This window comes from Mycteria americana, chromosome 19, assembly GCF_035582795.1.
Source record: "Mycteria americana isolate JAX WOST 10 ecotype Jacksonville Zoo and Gardens chromosome 19, USCA_MyAme_1.0, whole genome shotgun sequence".
NCBI lineage: Eukaryota > Metazoa > Chordata > Aves > Ciconiiformes > Ciconiidae > Mycteria > Mycteria americana.
The window spans coordinates 4,693,794-4,712,047 of record NC_134383.1 but is presented as its reverse complement, the minus strand read 5'-3'; the positions used below and the strand labels follow the sequence as shown (position 1 = coordinate 4,712,047).

General features: G+C 41.5%; 1 protein-coding gene across 7 annotated transcripts in view; it reads right to left on the bottom strand.

Annotated features, from left to right (window-relative positions):
• Positions 1 to 18,254, bottom strand: part of GRAMD1B (GRAM domain containing 1B) — a 143,482-nt gene that overhangs the window by 104,603 nt on the left and 20,625 nt on the right. For 2 of the 7 annotated variants that reach the window (XR_012778431.1, XM_075521388.1), the window contains exon 1: positions 828 to 1,740. The exons of 1 other annotated variant lie outside the window; for it this stretch is intronic. Coding sequence is in view for 3 of the 6 variants with exons in the window: in XM_075521388.1 (XP_075377503.1) it covers positions 828 to 1,189 (362 nt within the window). In the remaining 3 variants the exon portion in view is untranslated. Of the gene's footprint in view, positions 1 to 827; positions 1,741 to 18,254 lie in introns of those variants that run through there. 4 more of the 7 variants (XR_012778430.1, XR_012778429.1, XM_075521380.1 and 1 more) reach the window with 2 other exon arrangements.

Here is an 18,254-nt window from a genome sequence, read left to right as displayed (position 1 = left end):
AGGTTGTTCCACTCTGCAGAGTAAACTACACTGCCTGTTGCAGACCCCGACTGCACCTGCAGAGGGTTACATAAGGTATAGCTTTGTCTTTGTATGGCCACACAATAACTTCCTGGGCATTAATTTTCCTGTGTTGACAAGCTCTTGGAGGTCTTTATGAATTATTTGTCCCCTTTTGAGCCAAAGGACTGAGTGACTTTTAAGTCTGGAAAGCAGCCAAGAACTGAACCCAGACATCCTGACCTGCAGACCCACCTACTAGCCACAGGGCTACTTTGTTTCTCTCTCTTGTCCTCACTTCTCCCAATGGCAGCAACTGAACAAAGGATTTCAGAAGAGGTCTCAGCAGTAAGAATGAACATCACCAGAAAACTTTGTCAAAGGTTTGACACCATTACTCCCTGCCCTGGTAATCCCAGCAGAGAGGTCACCTCCTCTCTCCCTCTCAAGAGTCTCTTCAGGACACCTTAAAGTTAAGGCTTATCACCCATTCTTTCTGGACAGTCTCCCTCACTCAGAAGCAAGTTCTTTTCACCAGCTCTGTATCACCTGTAGAAGGTAGGCAGAGGACCATGAACAAGGACAGATCCTAGCACTGCTGTTTCTAACATGCCTGCTGTTTGTACATAAAGATTAGGCCATTTGGTCTAGCATCAGCAAGTCCAACCAACTACACCTTACCCACTCCAGCCAACAGGCGAGGACAAAATCCCAGAGAAGCTCCCAGAGAAGCACGCCAAGATTTCTAGTGGAACAATAGACCCTACCTACCTACTGGGGACAGGCTCTTCTTGGAAGCAGGGAAGGGAAAGCAGCCAAAAACATACCTGCTCTCACTGTATTCCTTCTTCTCTCTCACACGCAGCCACTTCCGAAGAAGGAAGCGCTTGCGCCGCGGGGAGGCACTGGGTGTGGAGCAGTTGGACCACGGAGCGTCCTCATCACTGGAGGGAGTGATTTCAATGGATGGGAGCTGCAGGTATTCCTTGCTGGAGGAAGGAGAATCCTGATACCTGCTGGTCTCTAGGCTCTGCTCCTGCACATTCTTCATCCGCCTCATCTTGAAGCGCTTCCTGCGCAGGGTCGGGGTGGACGAGCTGGACCAGGCACGGCCACCCTCCACCACCTGCTGCTCTGGGACTTGCAGTGCTGGGAGCTGCAGGGTTTCTGTCATGTTGGCAGCTGGCATCAGATGCCCTTTCTCTTTCTGCTCCCACCCCCAGGCACACTAGCTCTGATCTCAGTGTAAACCACACCACAACACCACAACTTGCCTTCCTCCTCCCTCACCCAGTCCAGTACTGCCCTCCCTCTCAAGCAGGAAGCCTCATGTTCTTCACGTGCTTTCATTTAACAAACAGCGGGGTGGGGAGAGGATGTTCAGGACACAGACATGCCACCGGGGAAGCCAGTTTCAAGTTTCTTGTCTCTTTCTCCTCTCTACAAAACAAGGTCCCTCCCCTGTGCCTGGGGTCTCTCAAAGCAGTAGGTTTAGCACCAAGACAAGGGTTGCTGAAGGGTTGCCAGCAACAGCTTGCCTCACTTTCAGCTTCCCCCTCCCCTTTTGCCTTCTGTCCTCTTTGCCTAATGTTGGTTCAGGAAAGAAAGTCTCCTGGGGCTGTGCTAGGAAACTCAGCTGTGGTCTTCTCAAGAGAGGAAGCAAGTATGGAGTGGAGCGGCGTGGAGCTGTGAGGAGGTCAGAAAGAGAAACAAAGAGAGGGAGGGAAGCAACAATACTAGATAAAATCAGGAGAAAGTAGGAGGAGCAGCATGTTCTTTTTCTGTAGCGGGTAAGACATACGCAGGCAGCTGTTGCAAGCGTAACTGCACGCTTAATCCCAAGAGACAGGGTTTATATTACCAAATATGCTGCTGCTACAAATCAACCACATGAAAAAGGGTAAGAAGTGATAACAGCCTGCTCTAGAAGCCAATTGGACAGGCTTTCCCCTTGTCCCACCTTCCTGCTCAGACAGCCCACCCTGTGGAGGGAGGGTGCAAGCAAACTTGGACTTTCAGCCTTTTCTTGCACAACTAGGGGGGTGTTTTGTCCCCATTGACTGCTCACAGAGAAGGAAAGGGATTGAGGAATAGCTAAAAAGGCAGTAGCAGCAGGTGGCACTAGAACTGGGAAGCTGGGTAGTTTTTTAGCTCAGGTTCACATGAGTGAAAGCTGATAGAAGAGTTCTTGGAGGGCAACACTGCTTCCAAAATGACAGTGGATGATGGATGGTCTCAGGTCCAGGAACCAACAAAGACACCACAAAGACAATTAGACATGCAGAACAGATTTTACACCAGAAGGAAGACACATACTACACAGAATATTCCCAAGCATTTAATACACTAAGGTAGCTCTACCAAGGGTCAAGCACTGGGAGGAATAGCAGCTTCTGGACAAGCCGTGCAAAATTCCCATAAGGAAACCAAACCAGGGAAAACAAAGTGTGACAGATCTCCATCAAGATCCATTGAATTTCACTGAATGCTCCTGAATGACGCTGTATTTTCAGGTCACTTTCAGAAAGCAACACAGTAACTTAAATTCTCTCAGGGAGTGACTAGAATTCAGCTGTGTCGATTTCAAGTGTGCTGCCAGGAGGAAAAAAAAAAAAAATATATATCTCTAAATCAGCCTGATACAGCTTTAGTTTTCGTTGTTGAACTGCCCAAACCTTTAAAAATACTAGTTTCACATTAGAAAATATTTGTCAACCAAATCAAAATATTTTTTCTTGCATGGACTGCCTCAGTTTTGTTTGAAGATAAACTTCACAAGAACTTCAAACACCAAAAACTGCCATCTAGGACATCAATAACTAAACATGTCAAAAAAGAAAGATTTGTAACAGCAAGAACAAGGGGGAAGGAAACAATGTTTCAATAATATGTATTTTTTTAAAAATCCTCAATTGCTATGTTCTACTTTGTTGTACTGCCCTTTTTGTTCTGCTCATCCTGTAAGTTAATAGCTTAAGCAACTCTTCAAATCACTTTCTGTAGCTCCTGTCACCTTGGTATCTATGCATCAGGTGTGCACACACACACAATCAGAATGCCTTCTACAAACACCCACTTAAAGTTAAATAAAACAGTTTTTTCAAGTCCAAGAAACAAAAATCTACACATTAGACAAAATGCCAATATTCCATATTTGAAGACTTGCACGAGTAGCTGTGCATCCTCTCTGCCTCTCAAGGGCTGATACCTTTTCTTCCTCCTCTGCAGTATGGAGAAACCTGACCCTGCATGTACTTCAGCCACCATGACATGAAGTACATTCATATCACCAGACATTCAGAAGCCACCTGTACGTAACATTACTGGCTACCTCTTAACACAGAAAATTAACTTTCATCACCTTCCCATGGCACCTGGGAATCAAAACCCCACAATATCATTCCTAAATTTTAACCAAGAGTGAGGATGTGCAACTTTGGGGGAAAGGATCAGTAGCCCTTTGGAGGCTATCATAAAGAAGTTTTGCTCCCTGTATTAATGAGCTTGATCTCCTGTGGAATCTTTTATCAAAAATGCAAGATTCTCATTTAATGGCAGAAGTAAGTGCAAATAAGAAGGGTCAAAGTTTGCACTTTTGCATGCTTTCTTTAAGTAATAAATTGCACAGTGAACATTGCAAACCCTCAAAATCCCCACAGATGTTATCTAATCAAAAAGAGACTCATACCACATTGCTCTGGGCAATAGTAGCATTTGGTAATCACTTTCTTCAGCAAGGAAAAACCGGCCCTTTCACCAGTCCGCTTTTTGTTGCCATGGCCATGCTAGTACAATTTCTTCACCCTCAGCCTTGTTGAACACTAGTTGAATTCAATTCAGCACGACAGGATTCCTATCCCACCCCCTTCACCCATACAAAACTGAAAATAATTCTCTCAGGCTGTGCCATGAGAATCCTTCCACTTAGGACAGGGTAGATATGCATGGGGACTATCCCTTTAATTCCAAGTACTTCACTGATTAGTAAGCAACACTGACTTGCACTCCAACATTCTCAGTGCATTTTTATTTTGGAGAGAGGATGCTGGCCACCTGTCTGATGCTCTCAGAAAAAAGAGAAGCTATGTAATAAGAGACAGCTCAAACACCTGATCCACAAAGTGAAAAATACCAGCCATGATCAAGCACTATTTCTGTACAAATCACAACAGCACGATTTGACTGCTTCCATGAGAGCCTGTGTGTTGTTAGATCCTTGTTTAATGACTACTGCAGTTTAATGATCCGTCTAAGGATAGATACATTAGAGCAGCAAATGGTTGTCAACGCTTCAGGTTGATCAGCAATCTCTCTGCCTTTCTCTTAACTCAAACATTCTGGGTTTTCCAGTACCCTCAGAAGAGGGCTTATGAATTAAGCAAAGAGGAAAGAACAATCCTCTGAAAAACTAAAAATCCCTTCCCTGAATGAAGACTACGAACTAACGCCAGCACAGATTCTTTGGCAGTCCTTTCTATAATAGCTTTCCCATGCATTTAAGGGACAGTAAAGTGTCATCCCTGGTAGAGATTAATACAGAGCAGGAGATGGCACAGAGTACTGTAACAAAAAAATTTGTTAATTAAAACCAGTTATTTCTAAATACAGGAAATACATACAACTTATTCAGAAGACTAAAAGTCACTCAGATGCACAATACCCTGGCTACAGAAGCTCTGTCAGGTCAGGCAGGGAGATAACTGCACTTACAGACTTGTGCCTGAAAACTTGTGTCTGAAAAATTCAAGCCGTATCTTTCCATTCAAACTGTCCTTTTCCTACAGTTCAACAGCATATTTTCCTTTCTGTGCACACAGCTGAAAGCAGCAGCTTCTGCATGAGAGACCTGCCATGCCTACAACAACAGAGCAACCCCTGGTAGGTCAAAACTCTGATTTTCAGATTCCAAAACTTGCATGTTTCTTTTTTCTGTTTAAATTCTGGAGTAATTTTGTGAGTTTAAATTAAAGACTAATATTTTTATATGCATTTACTTTTGCATTCCAACAGTTTTCTGCGAGAACAGTCACATTACCTTTGGAACCAGAACACTTCCTTACACTAGGACTTTAACCATCCTTTGGTCTCTGCATATTAAATTAGAATGAGGCCTATTACAATTTGACATACGACAACTTGCGAATACACGCAAGGAACACATATTGGCTAACCAGTCTTACTTTACTTTAGTGCCCTACAGATCTGTCCCTTTAAATTATGCACTACCAAGCAGCAGTTGCTATCATTTGAACATACACAGTCAATTTTATTTTGGATATGTGATACTGGATACCTGCATGTGTTGTTCTCAAACCCAAGGACTATGTTACAAGACAGATGACACAAATTTCGCAGGCTGCAGGGCGAGAAATACCAGCAACAGGCTGATACCTCAGTGTATTACAAAGCAAGACGGAGGCACTCCTGTGGCCCATGCATTCCCCAATTCTTCCCTGCTCAGCACAACATTTCGTCAGGACTTGCCACAATCTCTTCCACAAGCAGCCCAGTTCAGAAAGTAGTCTTGCACATTGTTTAATGACCATAAATCCCGATTATTTGGGTTAAACACTGTCTCAGCCCCTCTTCCTTCATCTCCCCAAAAAACATGCTGTTAAGGAACATAAATGCATTTTTATCCCAAAGGACTCAGGACATCTCCTCCATGCCACCCAACCAAACAGAACAGCTTTCATTGTAGTTTGACCCAAAATAATAGAAATGCTTTCAATCAAGTCTCCTGTAGTAAGAAACCAGCTTTTGGATAAATTGCACAAACTGCACTGGCCTCTGCCATAAGACTAACACGTCTGTCAGATACTTGTACTCACAGTGCAAAGCACAGCCTACATATGTGCTAAGTGCATTACAGAAGGCTACCTGGTCCGAAATCCAGGAGCAGTAACTCTCAACTCCTACCAGAATCACATCGTTGTCATCGACAACAGCGTGGGTAACAACATGGGACAGAAAGGGGATGCAACAGGCTTCGCCACATAGTATCCAATCCCTCCTACCAGAACCAAATAAAACTTGTGGAATATATGTTGTATTACATATTAGTTGCTGGCCATTTTAACAATACTTGAAGAGGAGGCAGATTCCAACAGGACTTTCTGCTTAGAGATTAACCTACACCTATTTGTGCCTTCCCTTCCAAAAGAAATAATTCTCCATGTCAGCAATAACCGTTAAAGGCTTCAATCGGTGAACTCTTACTAACAGAGTACCACGCATAACTAGCCATTTAAATTTTGGCCTCGTACACAGTAGCAAACCCCAGATTCTTCAGATACCATCCAGAACTCCAGAAATTGTCAAATATGATTCAAATTGCACAGCACAATACATACTTTTTCAGCATTAGGACCATACTTTCACAGTTAATTTCTTCAGGTAGTGCTCTTCCTCCAAATTTAAGGGGACAGTTGAGCCAAAGATAGCAAGCAAAACAAATTAAATCCGTGTCATGACTTCACAATAATACTTCATCAGAAGATGGCAACAGGGCAAATGTTTTGGGACCTCCTTCTCAGTTTGAGTTTTCTTTGCAATTTAGGACTCAAGTGAGTTACTGGACACTGCTTATTTACACTGCTCAAGACCTCTCACTCGAGCATCCAAAAAGGAAGCTCATTTCTTCTTATAAATCAAAGACGGAATTTAGAGCAGATCAAGTTCAGTCGCTCACAAAACATAGCGTGACCTGTTAGAATGAATTTGCATCGCAGCTTGGCATTTGGTTTGCACTATATACATTGTACATGAAGGAAGCAAGGGGACTCTGTCCAAGTTCCTTGGAATTCCTCTACCTGTACAGCACTTACTTAATGGGTCACAGCTCACAGCACACACCATTAACCACAGGAGAACAAGTCTGTAAGTGCAAAAGGTCTCTGAACAGTACATTGCTCCCTGTCCAGCTAAAATATCTGCTTCACTAGCTCAGGTCAGTCAAGTTTGCTGTATTTAACCCAGACCTGCACAGAGAAACATGCACACCAGCACACTGAAAAGTTTCACTCAACTATTTGATGAGTGTGACAAACTCACAGCTCTCATTAAAAATTTGAATGTGCCTAAATTATTTGCCCCAAGAGCAGCAAGATTAGGATTAAAATAAATCCTTGCTTCCCTCTGCTAAACCACATGCAAGAATTACCCAAGAGCTGGATTCCAAATCCCACCCTAACAAGTGTTCAGCATAGCAGTAATTAGGCCTTGTAGCATTTCTGAGCAACCCAGCCAATACTCAAACATAAGCAACAAAAGTTAAGGCTCTCAGCTGAAAGCAGGGGTGAACAAACGTGTACAGCTAAGCAGCATACTGTATCCCTCACCACAGAATAACTGTTCTCCCAGGTTTACACACATACCTTCACCTGGATATTGCAATGTAAACACCTACCCTCTAAAAAAACCCAAACATTTTGCTTTATTGTGATATGTTCACAAAACAGTTTCACTAAGAACTTAACTCTTTCCTCTCTTCACTTTAGCCACCAAAAATTAGGCAAGCGGCTTAAGTTCCAGCATGATGCTCTTGGAGTTTTTACCACTTGTGGTTTTTGGACAACTAACTGAAACAGCCCCTTTCCTCCAACACTAAAAATCAGCACCCAGCAGGCAGTTCTGAAGAAAAGCACAATATCTGCATGAAGAAACTTCCACACATAAAAAGCCCCTCTGATCAAGCAAGCACAGACCGCAAAGTACAAGGTGTTACTAGCTGAACAGAGAAAAAAAAAAAGTGTTCATAAGAAACAGGACAAGCCAAAGTACAAGAACAGCAAGGTTTTGGTATTTGCTTCCATTCTGCACCTAGACAAAATGAACAGCTTTCAAACAAAACTAAAAAAGAAGGAACCTTGTTACAGAATACCCTACAGTCCAGTGACTGAGCCTCTCACATTTGCACCTGGGCCTTTGTTTTATCTCAGAAAGAAAAACACCAAATGCTTTAACAAGTACTGTATTGTCCCTTTCTGGGATTACCTGACTCCAACTAAAATTTATATCTGGCTCAGAGCAGCAGTTCCCAGCTCATAACTTGCATGCTGGTTTGCATGACTGGTACAGGAAACATCTGTATCTAAAACTGAGTCTAAAGAGAATTAATAAATAATGGTGTTACCTGTAGATCATTACTCTGTACCAACAGCATAGTTGGAAGTGGAATACTCTTAAGTATTTCTGCTTTCTTGTATTTAGGACAACTAAAAACAATCCTGGAACAACTGTCATCTCCCTCCTTTCTTCTTTATAGAATAGGAAGAAGCAAAACATTGCTTTGTCCCTATAAAAATACTGTGGAAAGGAACGCCTGTCAGAAAAAGGTTCTCTCAAGTCTTATTCTGCACAAGGCCAAATGGAAACCACCAAAACTAGCTCTGAACTCCCAAGAGCCACTAAAATGACAGAAGGACAAAAAAGGTTCTTTCCTATAATTGGTAAACTCATTTTATAATAAGCATATAGAAATTGCTTTATAAATACCGCTCCTGTCCATCACCTCAGTTATCCACAACTGCAGCAGCAAGGCTGATAGAGCCCATTCCTTCAATTAGACAAATGCCTGAGGACAACTGTCATTTTTCTTCATGATCTCTGGAAGAGAGTTATTTGGAAAATACTTCATGGACAGTTGAAAAATGTCTCCTCCAGTTGGGTTTGCCATTCACACTTACCATCCTGCACTTGCTGTTGTGGAAATGAAGCCAGCCAAGTGCATTTCTTCCCCCCACCACATATTCAACATACACATATCATAGGATAGACACAAATATCTCTCCACTGATGTGTATTACATGCCATAAACATGCAAAGACTATAAAACATACCCATGTTTCTTGTACGTATAACGAAGCACATGTAAGAGAGTACATGTACTACATCCGCAGCATCAGTAAGTAGGGATTACAGTAAATGAGTATGGAAGAGTTCTATACATCGAGATCACAAAGCACTGTCACATGCAATGTCACAAAGTAGATGCCACATTTATCGTGTATAAGCAGAATGCATTGAATATGCCCCCCAGGCAGATGTTTCACCTGAGTATGCATGTACAGGTGTGAAAACTGATAAATGCCTCCACAATACACTAAGGAATGTAGCAGATCCTGTACATCTTAGAAACAGTCGTTACAGCTATTGCCCAACATGATAGACTCCACCCTCCTAGTTACATCTTCCCAGCAATCTGTTACTACATTTTCATTTGCTAAGGCTAGTGATGCCTTTGCTGTAACAGAGTAGGTTACACTGCTAACATAGGTTGTAAATAAGCTAAATATACACACACAATTTCGAGCGCCACAGAGTCTCTCACTGACCTAGTTCCAAACAGTTGCTGAGGATCATCAGCCTAATGGTCATCTCTTAATGAAATAACTTAGAATTGTCAGGTTATGTCACAATCACCAGAAGCCCGCTTCAAGTATTCTCCCTCCAAATCATCATTATTATGCTCTTGTGAGAGTCTTGGGAAAGCAAGGTCAAACTCTGCAGAGGCACTCAATCAAGGTCAGAGTCAAATGCTTTGGAGGGAAGCTTACACTAACAATTCCCAGACTGTGCTCTATCTATTTCATCTATCCCCAGAGCTACAAACACTAGTAATGACTATGAACTAAAAGAAAGTTTCTTTCCTTTGTTTGCCTTTTAATATAAAAGTAGCAACAGAAGCAAACAGGTGACACTTCAGCTCTTTCAGTTTTTAAGTCATGTTGAACAATCATAACTCCCATTTTTATATACCAAGATTTTTACCCAGCAAGCATGTTAGATTTGAGTAGCACTAAGAGGTTTTAGCTGTCATCACAGAGGGAAGGGTTTGCACCACACATCACCTTTTCTACCCTGTAAAAAGTCTCTCAGCAATTCTCACAGGACTGCAATCAGTGTAACTGTCTTCTGTAAGCAGAACTATCTGAAAAGGCTTTATTTTTTCCTTAAAGCCAGGCAGATGAGGCATGAGCTAGTTAGGTTGTTGCTGAGATTAGGTATCAGGGTTCCTGGGATACAATCCTACTTTTCTTTTTTGTCCTTCCAAGAAAGCCATTTCACATTTTGTTTCAATTTCCTTGCAGATAAAATTGAGATTAAGATAGCTGCCTGATGTGTTCGAACTGTGCAAGTTTAAGTTCAGAAAGTACTTAAGTCAGATGGCGATCTTCAAAAGAGAGTCAGAATGTACAGTCCAGGACACCTGAAGAGGTTCTGAGCTACAAGAGCTGAAAATTCCATGTCTTGTCCCTATCAAGAGCAACTGCAGTACAAAACAAGCATCCATTTCAAGGTGGTGAAGAGAAAAAGAAGTAGTTATTATTTCTCCTTCCTGATCAGAGCTAACACATGCATTGGAATCCAACTGCTTGTGAACTAGAAAGTCTGTTTTGCTGAAGATTAATAATTCCTAGGTATGACAATCTTACCGTCCTTTTTTTTCCTTTACAAAATTTGGGCAGGGGGTGCCGCTACTATTTGCTGAGCTTTAATTCTCAGTTAACATCTCCAGTTATATTATCTGTGATGTGAATTTCTCTCCTACTACGTCTGAACTATAACTCAGAAGTTGTGAATGACAGGAAAATATTCTCAAATTAAATGTAACACTGACTACTTTTAATAATGCACCCTCTGTTGTTGGTCTCTGCTTTTTGTTTACAGCTCCTACCAAATTTCATAACCAGTGCTGCATGCTTACTATCATATCCAGTCACGGATGAGTTCCAAAATGCAAAGACATGAATTTATGTTCAAAGTCCTTCTTAAAACCAAGGGCCAAAATGACTGCAGTGTGCTACTACTGCATACAGAGAAGAAAAAGTCTAAAAAAAAAATTAGCTACACATAACAGCACCAAAAGATACAAGCCACTTGGTACAGGGGCTACGCACTTGCTCCTTCATCCAACTAAATGGGGCTTTTATTTGCCACCTAATTAAATTTCAGAAAAGATAGCATCTTAAATTCACATTACAAGTGTCTCTGTCTCACCATCTGAACTGTGATTTAAGTGCAGCATCCACGATGGATCACTTGTTCAACCTAAGGTTTCTTGGATGTGTCATGAATCCCTACAAGACGATGCATTTTACGCTTGGTCCGGGCCTTCCCAAGTCCACACACAGCCCCACAGATCCTCTGAAGACCAAGCACGGCAGACACCGAACAGCGGCCAGGGACCCTGCACCAACAGGACCCTGCTGCTCTCTAGTGGCCGAGAAGCTGCCGGCAGTTTAACAGCCTAGCTTGTAGTGTACAGCCGGCATGAGTTTGCTGTTAAAATGGTTCCTTGCTTCTAAGATACTGTTAAATACAGGTACGTAGGAATTACTTTTAACACAACACTGCAAGTGTTTGAAGTCGTTAGCTGCCACTAAATGTTGCCAGACACTGTCACACATAAGTGTTATTCTCTTGTAAAGAGCCCATAAATTCGTAAGCCATCCACAAAAACATCTCTTTAACCCTAAGAAATCTGTCAACCAGTTCACTGGACAGTAGCAGAAAGCCCTGAGGCGTGGCAGAGTCTTAAGGCAAGCCTGACATGTCACCCATAAGCCCCAGGATGTCTTTTTCTCCAAGAGCTGGGAACTCGGATTAGCCAGTGATCCTATTCATCCACTTTGGGAACCACATTTGAGCTCATTGGCACTAGTTTCTTCATAAGCAAAAAGGTTTTTCTTCCAACATTCCAGCTGCGCATCTCATGTTCTTCCATATTAGCGGCCTCAGTGCTTATACAGAAACTAAGGATTTTCACATGGTTCTCACCTCAGAGTACAAGATGTTCTGCAGTTATGTCAGATGCACTTACAAAGGAGAAAAGGTTATGAGCAAGCACTAGCAGACCAAGCATGGAACTGGCATAGGAGGAAAAGATACAATCAGCCACGCATCCCAGCTCAGGCTGGGACCTTAGTTTTTCTTTCTGGTTCAGAGGGTTATTCTGAGAAAATCTTTAGGAAAAAAAAGCCTTTTCCTGGGCAGATATTCTAAAGAAAAGCTGAAGGACCTAGCTGGGTGCAGACAGGTTTTGCTAGCCAGGTGTGCAAGACATGGTACATATTTGCTGAGGAACAAATTAATCCGTGGTACACATCAATGAAGTCAAAGAACTTACACCAGGAAAGCTTCAATTCCAGATTTCATCCTCTTCCCCCCCCCACTGTCTTTTAGAGAGTTAACATTATTTCTTCGTTTTCCCCAAAAACTGAATTCTAGAGATCAAACAGTAGGCTTGATTATACTTTCTCCCATCAGTAAGCTTGTTCTTCAAAAAATAGAAACAAAGAAAAAACAAAAAGGATATCAGTTTTAAACGGGGCGGGGGGGGGGACACTTTTAGAGGAAATGTTGCTCCTTCTTTCACAGCTCTGTTAAGCAAGTAAGAAAGATAAGTATGCTGTAAAATGTGAGAACAATTACTCAAAGGAAAGCACATCAGGACTTTAGCCTTTAACTTCAGTATCCGCTACAGACTAGCTAAATAATCTTTGGCTAATCGCTTCAACTGAATCAGATCTTTCAAAAGTGTCTGCATCTCCCATTTTGCCCAGTCTATTGCACTTAGAAATCAAGGGCTCATTTCTCAGAGCAGACTGTTCCTGGATGTTAAAATATTAAATGCAGCTCATTTTAGAAGTGTGTATAAATTAGTAGGGATAGAGGACACAGGGAAGGTGTGTGGATGCGTGTGTGGAAATAGCATCATTCTGAGACATTTCTAATTTGGACTGTTTGTCCTTCTTTAAAAGGTTTATGTTAATTTCTACATAAGGCTATGCAGTACATTTTAACGACTGAACTAATGGTCTACAAGCAGAACACCATCTTATTCTCAGGGTCAAATTCCAGCTGTAATGAGGGGTGGGGGGAAAAAGCCAATTCTAGCAAACCATGTCACTACATTTGGAACAGAATTGGAAAGCAGGCAGAGATGAAATCTTTGAACCGTGAATTCAGTTTCCAAAGTTCTGACTCTTAATCACAAAATTATTCAGCCCAGACTCAGCATCTGAGTCAATAACCTCTGCAGGAATGAATACTTAGTTCCTCACAGAATCTTTTCATTAGTTATAAATATATCTGCCATTCATTCTTGCCTGCATGCAATTTTACTCCCACTTCTTCCCAGCCAACCAATATTAGATACAAGCAAACAATGACACTTATTAGATTTTTTTTTTTTCCCCAAGTTATATTTCTGGGCCTCTCATCAGTTTCCCTAGGGCTAAACTGCACAATGACACCTTTATAAAGTTGTAATAAAAAAGCTCAGATTAAACAGAAAAGAAAAAGCCCCAGTAAGCAGAAGCTTAGCGAGGCATGAGATGAATGTCTGTCTTCAATACACGGGAATCTGGCAACTAACTACTTTGGATGAATCAGTGTCCTTGATGCAAATAACATCTAGTAATTAAATCGAAGGCACAGAGATTATTTAAGTGGTTGATTGGATCTAAAATAACCAATAGGCTTTATAATTAGGCATAGTTAAAAAGGTACTGATAGCAGTAGGACAACTGCCAATTGCCCAATGCAATTCCTGAAGAGTTCTGAGAGTGAAGCTTTTTATTTAAATACTAAGTGTGTACCAAGAAAGCAGCAAACCTCTTCCCACCTTTTTGGGACAGAGCCTGGGGACCTGTTGATCTTCCTTCTCTTCCACTACAACTTAGTCTGCCTCCAAAGAGAATGATCAGCGATTGATAAAGCGATTTGTCTGTACTCATATACTTTGTTTCTGCACAGTTATAGTTCAACAGAATTTCCAGGTAATCCTCAAATATTATAGAACTAACTTTCACCAACTTTCAGTGAAATTTGTACTCCCATACCGAGCAGGTGTTTGGGATAAGAATAATTGCTAATGCACCTTTTACAAGGTACTCGTGCTCAGTAGAATAAGGTGCTGTGCAAGAGATGCTATTCCATTTTTCCAAACCTAGATGGACAGACAAATCGGGTACACTAATACCTACACAAAGAGCTACATGCCTGCAACACAAAAAGACATCTCCTAACAGCTCAGAATAAAACCATCTGCCCACTTTAGTCTAAAATACAGAGCACTTAATAATGAGGCAGGAGCCCAGACAGATGGATGAGCAGGCTGAGTGTCTCCCCCTCAAGAAACGAGGATTCAACAGCATCTGCTCAAGACACCCAGAAGGTTTCTGTCACACAAATAAAAATAATCATCATCTGTCAGTCTCAAATCACTTACGCACACTCACATGCATGAAGAATTGAGATTCTCAGCTCTAGGAAAACCAGTCCTTCTCTGAAGGAGTTGCACCAAACTTGTGAACATACACATAAGCGCTGCCCTGGGAGTAGGGAACCTACATCTCATGTCACTACTGGCCGGTGTTTCCCACGTAAAACTAGAGGCGACTACTAGAGGAGTTAGGTATTTACTGAAGTGAGCTTGGTAGGAACACACTTTTCTCAGCAGGCGCTTACACAAGCCATTTTCTCAAATGAACCTATGCCAAAAAATTAAGAACAGGGAAAATCCACAAACTACTTGTCTCAGAGGACTTTTTAGAAAAACCACTCTTTTAGGAAGGGAATCAAGAGAAAGGGGAAATAAATATGTAAAACTAGAGCACAATTTTGCAGTGTTCCCTCTCAGCCTGGAACAAAATGCCCAGAGGCAGCCTTGCAGCTGTTTATAGGTTAGCACAAGCTGAGTCAGTATACCTCAGTCTCCTTCCCACTACTACGGTTGACCTCAGTGCTGTGAAGAGGCCTAGAAGCGGCACAGGCTGTTTCAAATAGAGCTGTTCTTAACTGTGACAGCAGTGGATGTGACACTAATCTGTCTCATTTACTGTGCAGAATTTGGATGCCACAAATTTAAGTTTGTTGTTCAAGTGTGACACTCAGGGCTGCCAATAAAAGTTCCAGGAAGACTGCGGAGGTCCAACACTGACTGCAGCAGAGGGATCAGCAGTAAGAACTATCAGCAAAATGTGTTGAGTGTCCCTTGCTGCGCTCCAGGAAAGATCTGAGCATCTCCTCTCACAGTTACATCAAGCGTTCCACACAGCATCCTAAACTGTTAAGAATCAGGTGAGAAAGTGAACTCTCTTTAGCCTTCATCCAATGGACAAATGTGTGATCACTCTTGTTTCAAGAGCATACAAAAGTTCCATTTGCCTAAATATTCTTTGCTCCCCACCTCCCTCCCAAACAACATGCAACAGAAACCAGAACACATTCAGCTACACATTTTTAGTGGGTTTCATCGTAACCTTCTCCAAAACACAAAACCCCCTTATATTTCTTGTGCTCTAGCCACGCTTTCATCAAACTTTCAATCAGAGCATTTAAAGGTAGCAAGCTTTCATCAGAGCATTTAAAGGTCACTTACTGGTGTTTGAACATGTTCATCCATCTCACATTTTGCAAAGTTAAAGTAGAACAGGGGATCTGATCTAGGGATCAGAAATAACATATTTCAAACAAACATCAACTGTTCAGATCAAACACAAAATTTAAGCAGTTACCCAGCCCTCTAGGAATCACCTGACAACTGCATTTTATGTTTTTAACACCGTGAAGATTAAGTCAGATGTCCACACAATATACAGAAAACATAAGCGTAATACGAATTATTCATTTAGTGTTGCTTATGTAATTTACAAATCAGATAAATTACTTAGGCATGCTGAACATACCTCTGCTATATTATTACAAGAGAATTATTGTAAGAGAACTCCACATCCATACAGAACACAGTAGTATATTAAACTGAAAACAGTGTCCGGGGTTAAATTTTATAAACACACAGCAGCATTTTCTTCAGCAGCTACTTTACCATTCATTTGCACTGCTGCAGCCCACAACAACTACTTCTTAGGTGCCAGATTTACACCCATACAGTACCCTGAAATCTGTAGGATGCTATTCTTGAGATTTCATTTCTACTTCAACACCTCTTCTGTGGTCTCAGCTTTGTAAAAGAGCTGGATCAAAGGGGGGGGGGGGGGGGGGGGTGTATCAAAAAGTTGATCAGAACCAAAGAAAAACCATGTTTCTGCAAGAAATGGCAGTAAAGACTCAGTACATGGCCTTCTTCCCTCTGAGTCACTAAGCACAAGCCTTGCAACATGTACTTAAGGCTCTGTGCTGCTTGCAGATGCTTACATTCAAAGCACTATTTCACACTTAAAACCATCTCAAAACAATCCTTAAAGCAAAGCTCAGTTTGGCTTTGGTGCAGCTGAAGCAGCAAGTGCTTAAACATTTTTCTTGCTCAGGCTAGAAATAGACATAAAACTAAGCGATAATCATTTGTGCCTGGTGATTCACGTTTTGGACTTTCCACACAAGTCTTGCTAGTGTTAAACATGTCAGCATAGGTATATTATCTTCTGCCCATCTAGGTATGCTCTTCCTTACTCTATCCTAAGCTTTCACACAAAATATTCTGGTGCTGTTGCACTGTATTCAACAACAGCTCGTATCTTAACAATAACAGGATATTCCTACCCTCACTCTCCCGCTTTCAAATTTCCCCATAGTCCAATATTTGTCCAGTGAAACCTTTCAATAAGAAGTACTGACAAAATACACAGCCACTATCAAATTTACCTTTTTTTTTAAAGCTGCTCCCAAATATAAATCTTATTATTACCATCACCTTCTACCAGAAAGCCAGATTTTTTTGTTTAAAACTTTTTCTAAAGTTTGTCTCTGGGCCAGACATTTGAAATGAGTCTTTTCAACCCTTTGATTTAAGCAGTTCCTGTCAAGGGAGCTTAGATTCAAATACAAAGTAGTGGAGCACGGTTCACAATTCAACTTGCAAACAGGGTAGACCCCAAAAGGTGAAGGCAACATAGATCTCTACATTAGCTTGATACTGGTTATTCTGTGTAGTACCTTGACATTTCAACTTCACTCGCAGACAACTCTCCCATTTATATCGCAGTTTGACAAAACCATGAAGCATTTAGTGATGTATTTTTCCTTTGCATATGTGATCGCTCCAACCAAGGCTGATTAAGTTAGGACAAAATGACAACTGAAATCATAGTTCTCCAAAGACTGCCACACCAAGACCACTTCTGATACTTGATGACATATGCATCCCCTTAACCATCAATGTGATCTGCTTATTGGGGGCCAACAAGAACCACTGAAAGCATAGGTTTTATGTATAGCTCTGTGTCTGCATATATCCTCGGTCAAATCTTTGCCATAGGTCTCTATACAACATAGAAAGTGATACTTGCCTCCCAGGTAAATAACTTCAGGGATCCAGAACAAAACTAAGCCTAAGCTAGATACAGTAGAAAGGAGACCAAGATCCATCATTTAGCTCATCAGTAGCCTATTTGAGTGAAAAAGATATGAACATTGATTTAAGTAACAACCAAAGGCTTGTATGAACTCACATTCTTGAGATCCCTTCACACTTCTCTGACCAATTCCATTTGTCTCAAGTACTCACCACTTACCTTATTTTTGAGGATAACAGAGCATCTAACATTCCTATAAATACAATTCTACTACAGACTATTATTTATAGTATGCACAACAATATTTAAGTCATTTCACTTGTGTATCACTGGTCAAGAATCAGTTTTACAAAAATTGACCTACATAACATTGTAATGCTTGTTCTGTATAGCACTTTGACACTTCAATTCTAGCACTAGCAAACTCCTCCACATTTATTGCAGATCCCTTCACAAATACATCAAGGAAGCTGCTATTGTTCCATACAGCCTCACATGAAAAAAACATAAGCTACGATCAACAAGCCTGTTAAATAACCACTGTTGCACATCCTCTACTCACGCTTTTCTCCTTTCTGGTAGCTGGTACTTTTTTTGAACTAAAACTGCCCAAGTTTAAATAGTTAAATGCTCAGTAGAGTATACATTTCAAACAGCCAGTATGAAATGCACATGGTAGCGCAGCACTTACGGGGTTAAACAAACAGCAGAGAGCATAGGCAGTCTTCTGTGGCTCTCTTCATCAGGGAAACCTCTAAAATACAGCATTGGATTCATTTCATCACCTTTGGGAGCTGCAGTGGTGTTGGAAGACAGGCACACTCCGTATGGATTTGTATACGGACAGAAAAGAGGGAGGGGGGAAGCGGAGTAGGGAGTATCACCGGATCATAGGAAATCCTGCTGAATTAAGTACAAGAATCAGGCAGGACCTTCCATGACTCTCTTCCCCTCCCTTCCCACCGCTAGCCTAAGAGCTGTTTCAAAGCCAGA